The 17,635-nt window shown below is 40.1% G+C and overlaps 2 protein-coding genes across 11 annotated transcripts in view; both read right to left on the reverse strand.

Moving 5' to 3' along the window:
• The window catches only part of LOC122481647 (transmembrane protein 237), a 67,701-nt gene extending 57,352 nt beyond the window's left edge, over positions 1-10,349 (reverse strand). The window contains exons 1-3 of one of the 4 annotated variants that reach the window (XM_043577499.1): positions 9,944-10,332; positions 4,700-4,881; positions 3,490-3,611 (exon numbers count right to left, since the gene is read on the reverse strand). In XM_043577499.1, the coding sequence (XP_043433434.1) occupies positions 3,490-3,611; positions 4,700-4,733 (156 nt within the window). In that variant the 5' untranslated portion in view covers positions 4,734-4,881; positions 9,944-10,332. Of the gene's footprint in view, positions 1-3,489; positions 3,612-4,699; positions 4,882-9,943 lie in introns of all 4 variants that reach the window. The other 3 variants (XM_043577498.1, XM_043577500.1, XM_043577501.1) reach the window with 3 other exon arrangements.
• A 1,855-nt stretch (positions 10,350-12,204) lies between these two features.
• The window catches only part of ALS2 (alsin Rho guanine nucleotide exchange factor ALS2), a 72,879-nt gene continuing 67,448 nt past the window's right edge, over positions 12,205-17,635 (reverse strand). For all 7 annotated transcript variants that reach the window (XM_043577494.1, XM_043577492.1, XM_043577489.1 and 4 more), the window contains 5 exons: positions 16,732-16,777; positions 16,468-16,529; positions 15,775-15,924; positions 15,465-15,561; positions 12,205-13,533 (listed from right to left, as the gene is read on the reverse strand). In XM_043577494.1, coding sequence (XP_043433429.1) covers positions 13,495-13,533; positions 15,465-15,561; positions 15,775-15,924; positions 16,468-16,529; positions 16,732-16,777 — 394 coding nt within the window. In that variant the 3' untranslated portion in view covers positions 12,205-13,494. The remainder of the gene's footprint in view (positions 13,534-15,464; positions 15,562-15,774; positions 15,925-16,467; positions 16,530-16,731; positions 16,778-17,635) is intronic.

Genomic DNA, 17,635 nt, shown 5'->3' on the forward strand with positions numbered 1-17,635 from the left:
TCTGCAAGGGGAGAGACAGGCCGGGCCACGGTGCAAGCAGTTGAGTGGCTTGTGTGACTGGCCTTTAATAAGGTGTCTCTCACTGTCTAACAGATATGGGCTCAAGTTTGGTGGTTTCAATGCTTCAAAGGCTTAATTACTGGCCGCCACTAGAAATTGGTCTTCCCCAGCCACCATCCCTGGTAAAAGGAAATTCAAACTTTTACTCTTGTTATATTGACAAGTGGGTTTTCCAGGGTTGGGACCAATAGGGATTTGAGGCCAGAGACCTGTAAGAACCTCTGTGCCAGGGCACCGGCCATGTGGCTTGGGGTTCAGCAGAGTGTGTGAACAAGAGGCTGGGCACACTATATGTGCTTATTGCTGTCTGTTCTCATCTTCCATTTGTTTCCTCTTCCTCTCTTAATTCTCCAGTAAACGTTCATTTATAAAAATTTCAACTTCGCCTCTGCTGACCCCAGGAATTTTTTCCACAGCAGGATCTACAGTTGGCTGAGTATGCCCAGGCATGCTCAGCTCTGCAGTGAGGCCTTTCTTATTTTAGGAATCTGGTTTCTCTTACAGGTGGAGGGATGAGGCCCAAGAGGCCAGTTAGGCCCAGCCTTCTACCATCTAGATCAGGGATGACAGTGCTTCCTCATGCCGCCCCTGTGCCAAGTGCTCAGGTTTACCCAGAAGACACAAGGCTGATGAACTGAGGCAGGGCACATGGGGTACACACCATCTGCACAGGTGAGCAAGGGATTCCCTTTAGTGACAGGAAAACTCCTGCTTGAGCTTAATCCCAAGAGGAAAACATGCCTGATAGGAATTAGTTTAGGCTTTTCCTCCCAAGTTTTCATGAGAAAACTGACGGGTAACATGGTGTGAGTTTCAGGTGCACAGTATTTTGAGTTGATATATGTATGTGCTACAGAATGATTACCACGGTAAGGTTAGTCAACATCTGCTTTACCTCACATAATTATGATTGCGTGTGTGGGTGTGTGTGGGTGTGTTAAGAACATTTAAGATCCACTCTCTTAGCAACTTTCAAGTATATAATACAGTATTATGAACTATAATCATTATGCTGTACACTACACCCCTAGAAGTTACTCATCTCATAACCAAGTCTGTACCCTTTGACCAACATCTCCCCATTTTCTGTAGCCCCTGCCCCTGACAACCATCCATCTATGAGCTCTGCTTTTTTAGATTCACATAGAAGTGAAAACATATGATGTTTGTCTTTCTGTGTCTGACTTATTTCACTTAGCATAATGCCCTCCAGGTCCATCCATGTTGTCACGAAAGGGAGGATTTCTTTCTTTTTTATGGCTGAATAATATCCCATTGTATGTTTCACTTCTGGGTATATATTCAAAGGAAAAGAAATCACGATCTCAAAGAGGTCTCTGCACCCCTGAGCTCACTGAGGCACTAGTCACAATAGTCATGACATGGAAACAACCTGAGTGTCCAACAATAGATGAATAGATGACGAAATCAAGACTTTTAAAACAAGTTCTGTGAGTGTACCTCTTTGTTCATGCTAAAGATGTTGCCACTTTCTCTTATTTTATTGTATTCATTTTTAATTTATTTATTTTGAGAGAGCAAGAGCTGAGGAGAGGCAGTGAGAGAGGGAAAGAGAGAATCCCAAGCAGGCTCCCCACTATTATTGCAGAGCCCTACACTGGGCTCGATCTCACAGTTTGTGAGATCATGACCTGAGCCAAAATCAAGAGTGGGATGCTTAACTGACTGAGCCACCCAAGCACCCCACCATTTTCTCTTATTTTAAATAATATATTAACAAGCATCAGAAGATTGACCACATTTCACACTTAGCTGAAGGACACACCCACATCCAAAAATTAACTTTAAAAGAATCTTTCTTAAAAATAACATTTGAACAAAATTATAATTAGATAGTAGATGTTATTGTACAGTGCAAGAAATTATAGCCAAATTTAAAAGAAGAAGAAGAAATTTTCAAGGTAAGAAAAATTTAACATTGGGGTGCCTGAGTGGCTAAGTCAGTTGAGTGTCCAACTCTTGATTTCAGCTCAGGTCAGGATCTCACAGTTGTGAGATGGAGCCCTTAGGCTTAGCCCAAGGAAGCCTGCTTAAGATGCTCTCTCCCTCTCCCTCTGCCCCTCCCCCACTAGTGCCCATGTACAAGCTCTTGCGCTCCAGCGCATGCACGCTCTCTCCCCCTCTCTCTCAAAGAAAGAAAGAAAGAAAAGAAAGAAAGAAAGAAAGAAAGAAAGAAAAAATTTAAATGTCTAAACAGAACTGCATATATCTCATTTCCTGATTTTAAGAAACAGGAATAATTTTTTTAAAGCATTTTTATTTGTACTGAGTTTTAGCCTCAAGGACAAAGGGTTGTAGACAGATGCTAAAGGTGCTGATGGCCATTTGTGGTGGCTGCTTTGTGATCCCATGGTCCTCTGGACGAAAAGAACTAGGAGAGAAAAGAGGAGCTGCTGTATACTTCCCCACCTAAATTAAATTCCTTCATAAGCTAATAGGTTTGTGTAGCTCTTCTCTGAGAATTGCTGTGATATTGTGATTTATAATAAGAATTACATTATTTAGTCTGGCCCTGATTCTGGCTCAGAGCTTCTAAAACCCTTGGAATTTCCTAAGCAAGGAAAGTGCTCTTTTTTTATGTTAATGAAGTGACTTCTGGAATGCACCTAAGGTTAAGGGCAGGTTGCCAGGAGAACTAACCATGTAATTAGACTGTTGGAATTTTCAGTCCCACCTCACCCCCACCCCCTTCCTCCACCTCTAAATCTGGGGGAAGGGAGAGCGGCTGGAGGTTGAATCTACACCCACTGACTAATGATCTAATCAGTCATGGCTATGTAATGAAGCCTCCAGAAAAGCCCAAAAGGACTGGGTTTGGTAGAACTTTTGGTTTGTGAACATGTGGAAATCTAGGGAAGAGTGAAGAGGGCATGGAAGCTCTTCATCCCTTCCCACAAGTCTTGGTCTATTTATTTCTTCCATCTGGCTGTTTCTGAGTTATATCCTTTTATAATAAACTGGTAATCTAGCAAGGGAAACATAGCAAATTAATGGAACCCAAGGAGGAGGTTATGAAACCTCTGATTTATAGACAGTTGGTCAGAAGTACAGGTACCCATCTTGGCTTGTGACTGATGTCTGAAATGGGGGGAGGGTACAGCAGTCTTGTGAGACTGAACCCTTCACCTATGCTATCTCCGATAGGATCCAATGCTATCCAATGCTATCTCCAGGTAGATAGTGTCAGAATTGAGATGAATAGTAGGACATCCAGTAGTATCCCAAGAATTGTTGTTGGTGTGGGGACGCCCACCCCCATGTTGGAAATTCTCAGAACACACATAAGAATTGGCCTTCTAAGAACATTTACCAAGTTGGAATTTCCTGACAACTGACCAGTGGCACAGCTGGGTAAGCAGTTCCCAGCTCCCACAGTAAGCAAAGGCTTCCGGGTAATGAGGTGCTCACCTTCAGCAGAGCCTGCAGCCACGGCGAATGGAGAAGATCGTACAAGAGACACACTCCATTCACATCTCGGCTATAGAACAGATTCAGCTCTTGTAGCACAAGCCTCAGGATCTGGGAGAGACCTGGAAAAGGGCGAGGGCAGAGATGGGGTGGTCGGTGTGGGTGAAGAAAGGCAGGTGTAAGTATGAAAGACAACTCAGACAGCTGGGATGTCTTAGTGACTATGGAGGAAGGAGATGATGCTGGATTTAAGGCCAAAGACTCAGGTTTCAAGCCCTGTTCTATCACTGTGTGAGCTTCAGAAAGTCACACAACTATCTGAAAACCAGTCCTTGGGGCAAAATGAGAATATGCTAGCTTTCCCATTGGGTTGTTGGTAACATTAGATGAAATAATAGATCATAGTATATACAGATGTAGGATTTTATGAGAGCAAAATTGCTTTCCCTTCCCTACTTTTATCAGCCTTTGGTTTTTTTCCAAAATTATCTAGTTGTTCTCTGGATCTTCTTTCTCAAATTCATACATAGTCTTTGTCTTCACCCTTTTTGAGAGTTCTTATTGAAAATGTGATTGAAAAACTTGGTCCATAGGTTTTTAATACAAATCTCAGGATTCCACTGATTAAAGAAACTGAACAGATTTTAGTGAATGCTTGATTTTTTTACAAATAGAAACTATTTATTGTGATATCTTGAATGTGAACAAGTTGTGAAGTTCTAAGTTTAAATAAAACACTGGGAGATCAGAGAAAAAAAGAGGTTCTAAACTCACTATGCCAATTTCTTTCCATCCTGACTTGAAAATTGCTTACACTCATCACTAGTAGATGTAGTAGGACACTCTTAAGTGTACAACAATGTCCTTATAAGGATCACAATAAATCTGGGGCACCCAGGTAGCTCAGTCGGTTCAGCTTCCAACTCTTGATTTTAGCTCGGGTCATGATCTCACAGTTCATGAGATGGAGCCTCAAGTTGGGCTCCATGCTGACAACAAGGAGTCTGCTTGGGATTCTCTCTCCTTCTCCTCTGCCCCTCCCCTGCTCGCACTCTCCCTCTCTCAAAAATAAATAAACATTAAAAAATAAAATAAAAATAAAAAAGAATCACACAAAATCTATCAGAATCCCTTCCCTAATTTTGATCTCATATTTAGAATGATATTATAAGGGTTTTCCAATCTAGAAAGGAGTCCTGATACCACATACCATTCTCTGGATTGGTGGCCGTAGAGGGCTTCATGTCCTTCTTGTCTGGTGGATCTGTGCCTTTGTCTGTCTGTATCCCTCCTCCCTGCACAAGCTTTCAGAAGGAATTTGGAACTGGGAGCAGACCAATAGCTCACAGCACACAGCTCACTCAGTCATGCTGGCCATGCAGCTCTCATGCACTGGAATATATTTTCAATAGCATTTATATTGAGCAAGTCAAGCACTGTGCTATACTCTGGGATCCATATCAAAAAAAAACACTTGCCCTGTGGAGCTTACTCCCTAAATTAACCCCTATGAGAGAACACTACAATTTCATAAAACAGTCTTCCCACTCTTCTCTTTTTTTAGCAAGTGACAAACAAATCTTTGTTTCTTTCCCTTCTCTTTGCCAAGTTAATTTTACCATCCTTCAGAGCCAGAAGAGGCTTCCCTGGCTTGACTCCACTCAGGTGCCCTGTTCTCTCTCACTGCACCTATAGTTCTTCATGGTACTGATCATAATGGCAAGAGTCATGGCTACTCCTGAGGCATACTCTTAAAGGTTGTTTTCTACGTTGCTTTCAGAAGGTTTATTTTCAGGAAACAGAAACACAATAGTGGCGAAACAGGGTAGAAATTTATATCTTGCTTATGTAAAAATGTAGAGGCAGAGAAAATTCAGGACTGGTAGGGCAGCCTTGCTCCATGAAGTGCTCAGAGAACGGTCTCCTTCTAGCTCACTGCTCTGCCACCCTGGGGTGTGGTATGGTTCTCATTTTCCTGTTCCAAAATGGTAGCTGGAGCTCCAAACATCACTTCTACATTTCAGCCAGCAAAATGGGGATTAAGAAAATAAGGGCAAAGGGGTCATGCTCACAACCTCAGAGAAGTTGCCTTATATGATGAAAAATCACCTGGTATAATTTTCAAACACCTCACTGGACTTTGATGTTGCTCAAAACAACAATGACAACAACAAAAAAAACTGTATAATTATCAGAGCCTGGAACCCAACTTTTCTTTACCTATAAACACAAAGTATTTTTGTATAATATACATTGAATTTTCTGAAATGGTATTACTGTAATTGAGAAATGAGTTTACTTTGCTTTACCATTTCGGGTATCACAGTGTCACACCACACTATCTGCCTTTATCTGTGTCTGCATTCAAAGCTGCTGCATCCTGGTGGATTTTTTTTATAGGTGCAAACATGTTATTTCATTATATATAGTGATATATATGGTGTAGTGATATTCCAGAGTTGTATATTGAAATATACAATGTCTTATTGACTACATTTATTTAACGTCTCCTTTTTATTATTCTTAGGACATGATATAGATGGATTTTCTTTTTTTGAGGTTGTGTGTAAGTAAGTGTCTTATTTTGGGTTTCCCCAGAATCAGACACAAAGATTCTAGTGGGATGATTTGTTTGGAAAGTGATCCCAGGAAACACCAGTAGTAGAGTGGGATATTAAGACAAGGCAAGGGGAGCGCTGTCGACAATAGCCAAAGTATGGAAAGAGCCCAAATGTCCATTGACGGATGAATGGATAAATAAGATGTGGCATATACAGACGTGGCATTGTGGTACAATGGAGTACTACTCAGCAATCAGAAAGAATGAAACTTTGCCATTTGCCAACTATGTGGATGGAACTAGAGGGTATTATGCTAAGGGAGATTAGAGAAAGACAAATATATGACTTCACTCACATGAGGAATTTAAGATACAAAACAGATGAACATAAGGGAAGGGAAGCAAAAACAACATAAAAACAAGGGATACAAAACCTAAGAGACTCTTAAATACAAAGAACAAACTGGGGGTTGCTGGAGGGGTTGTGGGTGGGGGAATGGGCTAAATGGGTACGGGGCATAAAGGAAGACACTTGTTGGGATGAGCACTGGGTGTTATACATAGGGGGATGAATCACTAGAATCTACTCCTGAAATCATTATTGCACTATATGCTAACTCGGATGTAAATTTAAAAAATTAATTAAAAAAAATAAAATGTGAACGATGACATTAAAAAAAAAAAAAAAGGCAAAGCAAAGGGAAAAAGTCAGTGAAAGGTGTACCAAGCAAGTAAATCCTTGGGCAAATATGGGACAAGACAGTGGGGATACTTATACACCAACGCTGCCAGTGATTGGTTGGGAGCTTTTCCTAGAGAACATTACTTCTAGTTCTTCCAGCCTGCTACATGCATACTTTCAGATAGTGGGTACAGGTGCTGGCAGTTTGAAGTTGGCCTGGAGCAGGGGGTTGGGGAGGGCGCCTGGGTGGCTCAGTCCATTAAGCAGTTAAGCGTCAGACTCTTGATTTTGGCTCAGGTTGTGATCCCATGGCTGGTGAGTAGGAGTCCCGTGTTGGGCTCTGCACTGACAGTGCATAGCCTCCTGGGGATTCTCTCTCCCTCTGCCCCTCCTCCACTCATGCATGTGCTCTCACTCTCTCAAAATAAATAAATTAAACAAAAACAAAAACAAAAACAAAACTCTGTCTCTCCCTCTGCTCCTCTCCCCAGCTGGCGCTTACTAAAAAAAATAAATTAAAAAATTAAAATGATGTTGGCGTGGAGTGCACCAAAATTGTAAGGACCAAGGGCATGTGGGTAGGGCACCAACAGTATTTACTAAAGTAGGAGAATAAAGGGTAAATCAGGATTCTTTTAAAGGAGGATTTCAAATTAGTTGTTAGAGACTGGGATATTGCATCTGATGTGGTTGAGAACTTCTGTCCAGAGTTTAGACATTGTGGGGTTGAAACAGGGAGGCCATCTAGAAAAAGATCATTATTAGGTTGTCTCTAAATTCCAAGAGAGTGAGAACAGCAACACGGAAAGCTGTTATGAGATTTTAGACAACTTTCCCATGCACATTCTTTCCCAGTCACACTAAAGTATTCTAGTTTGCTAGATTCTAAGAAAACCTGAGATCAACATGTTTCACCACGCCAACCACCACCCACCCTGCCCAGCCTCAAATGAGTTAGGTTAAACCCTGTCCTTTCCCTGTATTCTAGTTTTTGAGCCTCTATTGAATCACTTAATTCAACATGTGCATGTATGACTCACCTTCCTCCCAAGATGGGAGCACGTTTAGGGTAGGGAACTGAAAAGAAAGATGGAGCATCTTCCAGAGAAAAATCAGAGCAAACAGATGGGTCTGGCACCAAGCCATCATATTCAGGCAACTGCTGAAAACGCTACCCGAAGGGTGCCTCACAAATTACATATCCTTAGAGAGGCAGCGCAGATTAACAATCCAACTGCTATTCATGTAGGGTGGACCACATTTCTTCCATATTTGATGCCCAAAAGACGGTGTGCCAAACTAGACCTATCTATGCAGCAGCTGGGGGCGCTAGACAGTGCAGTCCTGAGATGAACTTACTGTTTAGGAGATTTACAAATAAACTGTGGTTTCTGTAGTCGTTTGATTAAGAAAGCTTCCAATAAATCTAACTCCAGTGTTGCACAGATAACTAATTGATATATTCTAAAAAGCTCATGTTGACTAAAATCTCCTCACTCATGGAGGTATAAACAGTAATTTTCATCTCCACAGCTTGGGTGAATTCTAAAAACGTTGCTTGCCTGGTCGTTGTTAGGGTCCCAAGACAAATTTGCTATGGACGAATTGTGTTCCCCCACATTCAGCTGTTGAAGCCCTAACTCCACTGTGATGGTATTTGGAGATGGGACCTTTGGTAGACGATTAGGTTTAGACGAGCCCCCATGAGGGCATTAATGCCCTTGTACAAAGAGACACCAGGGAGCTTGCTCTCCAGTCAGTCTCTCTGCCAAGTGTGCACACAGCGAGAAGGAGGCTCTCTTCAAGCCAGGAAGAGGGGTCTCACCAGAACCTGCCCATGATCGCACCCTGATCTCAGATTTCCAGCCTCCAGAACTGTGGGAAAATAAATCTCTGTTGTTTAAACCACCCAGTCCCTGGTATTAGCCCAAGGTAAGACAAAAATTCGTAGAAAAAAACTCAGAAAATGGTTTTCCCTCTCTCTTTATGGCTACAAAAACTGTTGTGACACTTCAGTTCACAATCTGCTTTGCAATTCTCTTATGCATTAACCTGTTCAGTGTCCAGCTCCTGTGTGGGTCATGTCTGCAGAGGGCCTGGAGAGTGGACCTCGTGCTTTCTGGTTCACTGCTAAAGCCTCAGCACCTGTAACAACACCTGGGCTGTTATTTCCAGTTGTTGAGAAGCAGAAAAATAGGAGGCCAAAATACAGAAGTACAAGCTGATACCTTCCCAAGCAGTTCAAGAACGGCTGGGACGTTAGTCCTGAGGTGGGAGCTGCTGGACTCCAAAGGCCTTCCCTTCCTCTCTTCCTCAGCTTGGCTATATTGACTTCAACCTCTTCCCCTACCAAACTTTGAAATTGGGGGCCGAGACCTTGGGAGATCATCCAAAGTTAACTTTCATTTTTCAGATGAGGAATCTGACATTCAGAGGGGGTATTCAGTAGAGCTCACAAGTAGTAAAATCAAAAGGTTTCCTCTTTTGTTTCCAGGACTAGCCCTGAAAAATGCTAGTAACTGGCAAAAGACTACATAATGCTTCTCCCTCGCTTTTTCGTGACTTCTGGACCAACTTTGTAGTTAGAACTTACTTATTTCTGCTGTCGTGAGAACGAGAATTCTTGATTGAGGCTGCAAGTAAATAGCCAACCATATGCAATTCTAGACTAAATAAGTAACAGAGGAAGGAGCACCAGTTCTTATTAACTGAGAAGCTGCATTAGTGTTATTGACTCATAAGGAATTTGCCTCAAATATTACTTTAAAAATCAGTATTTCCATGAACCTGAAAAAATGTAGTGATTACTATTAAATGCCATTCCCTCTACCCCATTAAGCTCATTTTTCAAAATAATGCTTCCTAGTAGACCAAACCTGAGAAAGCACTTGAAAACTTAGTAAGTAATGGCCCGTGCAAAAATGGCCCAGCTTCCCCAGGGTCAAAATGCTGTTGGCTAGCGCTAGGACAAATGCTCAATTTTACTCAGTCTACATGACAACTCACTATTCCATACTTAAGACATGGTTTCCCAAAGCAAAATCTGCTCTTTCAAAATCACAGAATTCACCATATGATTTGGGTTACAATGAAACCAAACTGTTTGAATTACATTACCCAGAATTTTCTTCTTAGTTATTAAAAATTAACAGAAGCACAGACATTTATAGATCTCTTCTGGTAACCGAGAATCATTTGGCAGAGTCTCTCACCTGTAAGACTGCAAACATCCAACGTTGCTCCTCTCCAGAGAAACGCTTTGGTAGAAAATACACTCGTGGGCTATTAGCTGCCAAAGTCACCTCACTGTTCTAGAGAAAATCTCTGCACATCCTCTTTGATTTAATCCACAGAAGCCTAACCCAGCCTAACCACTAAATTACTCCTAAGCTTCCCCTGTCACAAATCTTTAAGCATTCCTTGTACTGAGAGGTGTAACATACCATTTTCAACCTTCGCATTGATACCCTCTCTCAAAATGCCAGCACAGTTAACACCAAAAAAGTTTATTTTTGTTGACTATAGCACGATAACAGACACCCCACAACAGCATCTTATTTTTGTAAGTAGGCTTCACGCCCAGCATGGATTTCAATGCAGGGACTGAACTCACCAACCCGAGATCAAGACCTGGGCTGACACTTTACTGAGCCGCCCAGGTGCCCCCAGACAATAGCATTTTTAATGAAAGAAAAAAAAAAAAAAACTGGAGATACCAGAGTAAGCTGATCTTTAACCTGATTTCTCATGTTATGGTGAGAAAATGATGGAAGACTGTTTAGCCAATAATAATGAGGCCTATAAAAAAGTAGTTCCTTCTGGAAGTTTCCCTACCAACTGACTGTCCTGAACTTAATAGTTATCCATTCTCTATCTCAGACTGGAGTTACTTCTTTATTTGAAAATTTTATATTGCAGCAAGGGGTTGGTGGGACGCAGATATCCCAGAAAAAAAATGAAAGAAAGAGTACTGCTAACATCAGAGGATAAAGACCAAATGGCCATTGTCAGAGGTTTTTCAGTCCCTTTATTTGAAATTAAATGGGTAGCTTCCCTTTGCTTTCCACTGTTGATGAAAATACAAACGGAGAATGTGATACATCTGTGACTGTTTTGAGCATACCATATTTTATCCTACACACCTAATTTTATTAAGTTTTCACTTTCAACTCATTTTTTACTTTATGATGTTTTAATGCATAACCAAGCTATGATATTCCATCTCTGGCAGCAGCAGTAGGAAAGAGCCATGGAATTAAAGTTAGGGAAGTTCTAGAGTCCCAGCTCTAGCAGTGAGTGAATCCCAGCCACTCCTCGTCTGCAAAATCAGCGGGGCTAATGCCTGCCTCACAGGGCTGCTGTGAGCATTCATCACACATGTGAAAGATCTGTAAATTGCTGCACAAGTGCTAGTATTTCTATTTAGAAATAGTGGCCTGGAGATTTAGAATTGAAAATTTATGGTTTTAAATATGCTATCTAAAAGGTATATAGTATGAAGTAACTGGCCAGTGTCACTCAAAACTCCAATAAAAGGATGATTTAAAACATGTTTTTCTTAGAATTGAGCCAGTCTACCATAATTTTGAGAATTTCTCAGTGGGTCTCAAGTCTTTGTTCATTTCTACAACTATCCCTGTCTCTCTCTCTCTTAAGGGGTCAAGGCCTATCAGCAGATTTGCCTTTAAGAGCCAAATGTGGAATCTGTGTGTTTATTCCAAAATCAAAACAATCCCTAATGGAAATGCAAAGTGCTTAACATAATCAAGCGTTGGTCCTTTTCCAATAATGGGTAGCCACCTTCTGAGACAGCAGTGGTGACATGGACAGGCTTCTTGAGAAGACATTACAACTGGGAGGTGGGCTAACTAATGCCTAATATTTCCAACCAGAATTTTAAACATCTTCTCTTCCCTTACCCGAATCTGTTTAGGAGAAAAAAAACAAAATAACCAGTGAGAATCAAAATATGCCTTTTATTCAAAGAAATAATAGATTTAAGACCTCCGCCCTTGGGGTATTAGGATCAGAAAGTCAATTTGTGGTCAGCAAAAGTGGTTATCATAATTATAAATTTACGTTCATTTTAAAGAGAGAGATCTCTAAAACCCCAGAAGGACCTCTGAAGCCAATACAAAGAGTCATGAATTACAACTTGGGTAAAAAACAAACAAAAACTAAGGCTGGGTTTAAGTTTTTAGGCTGCCCTAGGATGCCTGGGTGGCTCAGTTGCTTGAGCATTTGACTTCATTCAGCTCAGGTCATGATCTCATCGTGAGTTCGAGCCCCAGATTGGGCTCTCTGCTGTCAGCACAGAGCCTGTTTCGGATCCTCTGTCCCCCTCTCTTTTTGGCCCTCCCCTGCTGGTGCGCTCTCTCTCTCTCTCTCTCTCTCTCAAAATAAATAAACTAAAAAAAAAATTTTTTTTTAGGATGCCCTGTGTTATTTCTTTCGCAATCATAAAACAACCTCATAGAGATGAATGTCTTTTATTATGAAAATTGCTGTTACATTACAGCCAACATTCCAAAACAGTATTTTAATAAACACGTCTTGATTATAAAGTAGAGCAGAAACCATGATCCTTTTTCAAAACTGATTAACATCTGCTGATGTTAACATAAATCTGGAGGACACTCTGTATGCTCACCATGGTGTGTAGGAGATGAGATGAGGAAGAGCACCTATGTTATTCAAAACAACTACTAGTGTTACCAGTACAGTGTAAACCAACCATTTACAATAGGACATTAAAAAAAAAAAAAGGTAAAAAGCAAAACACTAAAATGTTGAGGTGTTACAATACTTTTGAGATGGGAAAAGCCAAAGCTTGTTTCCTTTTTTCTTCCCCTCTGTGAGTTCAGTGCGAGGTAGAGGGAAGAATGCTAGATCAAGGATGGATGCTATTTCCCAGAATTTAGTCCTGCTCCAAAACACAGCCCACATGCAAAAGCTCTTCAGGCTCTCATTCACAGGCCTCGGAATACAGCATTTGCACATGGACAAATGAGGTTCCATAGCAGCTCAGAGTCAGTGTTTGAATTCCAGTGTATTCACTCTGTAGCACTGTAAGGAATCCAAGAACAAATTTCCTATGTTCTTCCTAATCAGGAGGCAGAAGACTCCTATTTAGATGTGTTCCATGTTTGGGGTCAGGGTGCGATAGTCACTGCATAGAACCTCTCCCATCATGAACACTACCTAGTGGAAAAGCTTAGAAAAAGTTAAAACTGCAGTTTTAGAAGGTCCTCTTCCCCCTCCTTCAGCAAAGAAGCATGATGCACACGTGACTGCAAGGAATTCCGGAAGGCATAGTGTGGCTACAATAGTTTCAAGTACCATCTGCTCCTTGCAAAAGGGCCTGGGGTAACTGCAGGCAAACCTGAAACTCAAAAATATTTATTAACTTCTTTAATGTAAGAAGCTATACTGAGAACTTCTCTTACGACTTCATGTAGCTGGCATAGTCTTTACTGTAGGAAGGGATATCCTCTTTTTCCAAACAGTAAATGTGTGATATTTTGGGAATTTAACATAGGCGAGGGACTGGTTTAATTGAATCCTATGCCCTTTTCATTCCACCCTTTAAACCAGACAGTCTTTTTTCTGGACTCAGAGCTATCACCATTAGTAAGGCTCAGAGATAACAACCAAAATAATACAACGTCCTAATTTCAACACCATTCTTTTTTGCCACTACAGGAAGACGCCAGATGGTGCTAAACACCCTACAGATAATCCAGTTGTCAGGCTGTTCTGCATCCTAGTTAAGCTTCTCACGCTGGATCTGGTAGTAACACGCCTGAAAAAAAGTTCAAAACAATTTAAAATTTACTTGGAAAGAAATTATACAAACATAGCAATGCACAGGAGACTAAAGAAAGGAAATCTTTGTTTAATACTGATAGCTCCAACCAAATCAGTTGGTTGCTTTCTTTTTCCCTGTTTTCTAGTCCCCATATCCATTTTGCCTAGCTGTAATTAGTGGAGATAAAATTTTGCACACTTTCTAATTCTCAAAACAAACTTTTTACAAGCTGTTTAATATTCTTCAATGAGTAGAAATACCTTAATTGGCTAAGCCACTACTGATCAGACATTTAGAATATGCTGATCATTATAAGGTACACAAACAACTGTAATCAGAATCATCTAGTAAGTTTAAGAAACTGCAAATTAAGGTTAAGTATCATTCCAGACCCAGTGAGTCAGAATTTTCAGCAACAACTTTTTAAGAAGCATTCCCAGGTGATTCTGAAAGTAACCAGGTTGGGAGTTACTCACACTACAAAGAACACCTCAGCCAAAGCAAACACAATGTTGTCCATTCTTTAATTCCTCAGAATAAATCCCCAGGAGTGCGTTTACTCAAACTCCGAGAACATTTTTGATGTGGCTGATATCAATGTTAGTAACAAAAGTTTTCCAAAGGTGATTATTATTTAATCCATTATCAGCAATATGGGAATAATTCTGATTTCGCTATACCCCTACTAGCGCTGGGTATAATTTTAAAACATCTTTGCTAATTTAGTAGGCACAAAATGGCACCTTGTTTAAATCTACAGTACTCTGATTTTCAGTGAGGTCGAGGATATTCCTACATATAAATATACTAGCTGTTTCTCCCTTGGTGATATATGAGAAATGCTCTTCATAGAACATGAATACTAATGATGTAAATCATTGGTGGCCACTATTTTCCCCAATTCCACCACCCTTTTCAATTTAATAGAAATGTTAATGGTATTTCAGTTGAAAAGTTCAATTAACCCAAGCCAGAAACCTGACATTAAGTTCTAATTTCTTTTTCTCATTTTAATTTGCCTGTCTTTCCTTCTCTCTTCCTTTTGCTTAAAAATCAAAAAGCATCTATAGTTTGCAATGCAGGTGATTCTGCCCTGATTCTACCCTCCCTCCAAAACAGGTAATAAGCTATCCCAGTACTTTAAGCATTTATTAAATAATTCCTTTCTTTTCTATTTTTGTACGGATGTTTCCATTTTTACATGTGAAATTTTTATTATAACACTGCCTTTACAACAGCTATCCCTTCTATTAGAGGTAATGTCCATTCTTGTAACAGGAACATACTATCTTAATTATTGTATTTTTATGAAAGTTTACTAACTGGCAGAGTGGGTCTAATCCTTTTTTTCAGAAGTGTTTATGCCATTTTCAATTTGTTGTTCTTCCAATATACACACAGAATTATTCTACCAAATTCCAAGAAAAATCAAGGTAGGGAACCAAAATAACTTCCAACAAACCCTAGACTACTCGTACTAGAGAACCTCATTTGTAACACACTGGTTACAGTAAATACATGGAGAAAAAAGAAGATACAATTCATATTCATTACATACATATTGCCTTCTGTGTTTTACCTCATTTCCATTAAATAACTAGTGCCAGATACTTTTGGACACTAAGAATCCTGTTTCTTTTCTAGAGTTACATTTATAAAGATGGTCTACCTTTATAAGCACTTGTAATGATTTGAATGGTCAATTTATAGGGAAGATTGGGTAATGTGCTTTAGTATTTTGAAGAAGAACTGATTCTACTTTTAATGTATTATATTTTAAAATATTAACAATATGTACTCTAAAGGCATTTAATGATTGCATTAAACCTCTGTATAAAGAAGACAATGATTAATGATAGATATATAATATGGCAAATTAAGGACAGATTTTAAGATTAAAAAAATTAAATATCACCTATACTTACCTTCAAGGTGGTGAACATTATACCCTGTTCCCCATGCTGAAGATACGGGTCCATCAGATCCTCAATGAGGTGTACCTCGGAGCCTAAATTCCTAATCCTGCCCAATAAGATAAAGATACTGAGTTACTCCTATTTATATGTATATCTTCCTTCTGAATCTATGTGAGGGAAAATAAACAACAGCTCACCATACTGAAATGGGTAAACAGAATTTTTTTTTTCCTAGTAGGGGAGCATATTACTGTCATCAATTCAGAAAAAGGACTTGTTAAAATGAGTCACTGTAATAAAGTCAGAAAAGGTTGGTCACCTGGCCCGTAGCACCACATATAAGAAAACAGGAAACAAGTCATCCATGGACCATAAAAAGTCTTCCTGAAGTGATGCCAGGACACTCTGAGAGATCTCTTCAAAAGTCTGCTGGATGACCTTAAGTTTGTCTGACGGGGTAAATGTCGTGCTGTTGTTATTTAAAAAAAAAAAAAAAAAAAAAATCCTATGAACTGCTTAATATTAAATATTGTTTGACAATATACCCTCCTGGGGTGCCTTAAATTGGACACTTCAGGCATAATGAGTTGCTGGAAGGGATGATCACTGTAATCCCACAGTTTTTTGAGAAAAGAAGCCTCCAACGATCTATGGTTCTTATGGAAGAATTCACTAAGTCGTAGATTATCTCCTTTTACCCAGGATCTTATTTTTCTAATATATGCTCTTCTCTGAGTCATTAAGTTTGGTTAATTTCCATTTGGCTAAAGATGTGATTATGTAGATACATTTCTGGGTAGGCTCTCCACCTTTTTTGAAAATACAAGGGACTTGTAGAGTAAAAGGTAAGCCAAATGTCTCAAAACAGCCTTTTCTGATCTCCAGGCTGAGTGTGACACCATCTAGGACTGAAAGGAGCACTTAGAGCTTAGGTTAGGATAAGATCTCATTAACATTTTAATAGACTAACTACTACTTTGATTTATGTGATTTTCAGCAAACGAGAGATTACCTAATCTGCTGTAGACATTCTACAGCTGAGGCAAAACAAGCATCTTTTGTGGTTGGCAAAACCTGCAAAAAGAGAATTTATGAAAATCAAAGAGGAAAGCTGTCTTCTGCAGTAACAGTAAAAAATAATGGCACAGCACAATTCTTCAGTGAATAACTCATGCTTGGGTACTATTCTACCAAAGTAAAATGAATTTTTTTGCTATCTTGAACACCCCACATCAAAGAAAAACTTATTTGCTGAGGACACTGAAATCTACTATACCTTTTTACTCTCTCCAAGGATTGACAAGGTCATTGGCCAAAATTTCCTACAATAGAATCCACACTGTTAATACAAGTTATTACTTAGGGCAGATTAATCCCCGTAAAAACAGTTGATGGTTACATGGCCTTCCCTGTCCCCATTTAAAATAACTATTCCACAGATAAAGTGTTCTGGTTTTTTAAAAAAAAATTTTTTTTTCAACGTTTTTTATTTATTTTTTGGGACAGAGAGAAACAGAGCATGAACGGGGGAGGGGCAGAGAGAGAGGGAGACACGGAATCGGAAACAGAAACAGGCTCCAGGCTCCGAGCCATCAGCCCAGAGCCTGACGCGGGGCTCGAACTCACAGACCGCGAGATCGTGACCTGGCTGAAGTCGGACGCTTAACCGACTGCGCCACCCAGGCGCCCCAGTGTTCTGGTTTTTTTAAAAAATGTTTACTTTATTTGAGAGAGTGAGCAAGTGAGCACGGGTGGGGCAGAGAGAGAGGGAAGGAGGGGGGGAGAGGGGGAGAGAGACAGACAGACGACAGACACAGAGAGACAGAGAGAATCCCAAGCAGGTTCCGTGCTGCCAGCACAGAGCCCGACACAGGGCTCAATCCCATGGAACTTCAAGATCATGACCTGAGCCAAAATCAAGAGTTGGACGTTTAACCAACTAAGCCACCCAGGTGCCCCCAGAGATAGTTTTAATAAACATTCCACAAGTAATTTAAGAGCTTCTATCTTGTCCCTAAGAGATCTGTCAATGAATACTACAATAACCCTATACATTACAGATATTACCAAGTATTGGCCAAAATCTTTCCTTCACTCAGTTTTATCTCATGTTTAATGTGAAATTATTCCACTGAAAAAATTTACTTTCTGATTAAGGCTTGTTCACTTTTTTTTAGAAC

This window comes from Prionailurus bengalensis, chromosome C1 (assembly GCF_016509475.1).
Source record: "Prionailurus bengalensis isolate Pbe53 chromosome C1, Fcat_Pben_1.1_paternal_pri, whole genome shotgun sequence".
In the NCBI taxonomy this organism is placed as follows: Eukaryota; Metazoa; Chordata; class Mammalia; order Carnivora; family Felidae; genus Prionailurus; species Prionailurus bengalensis.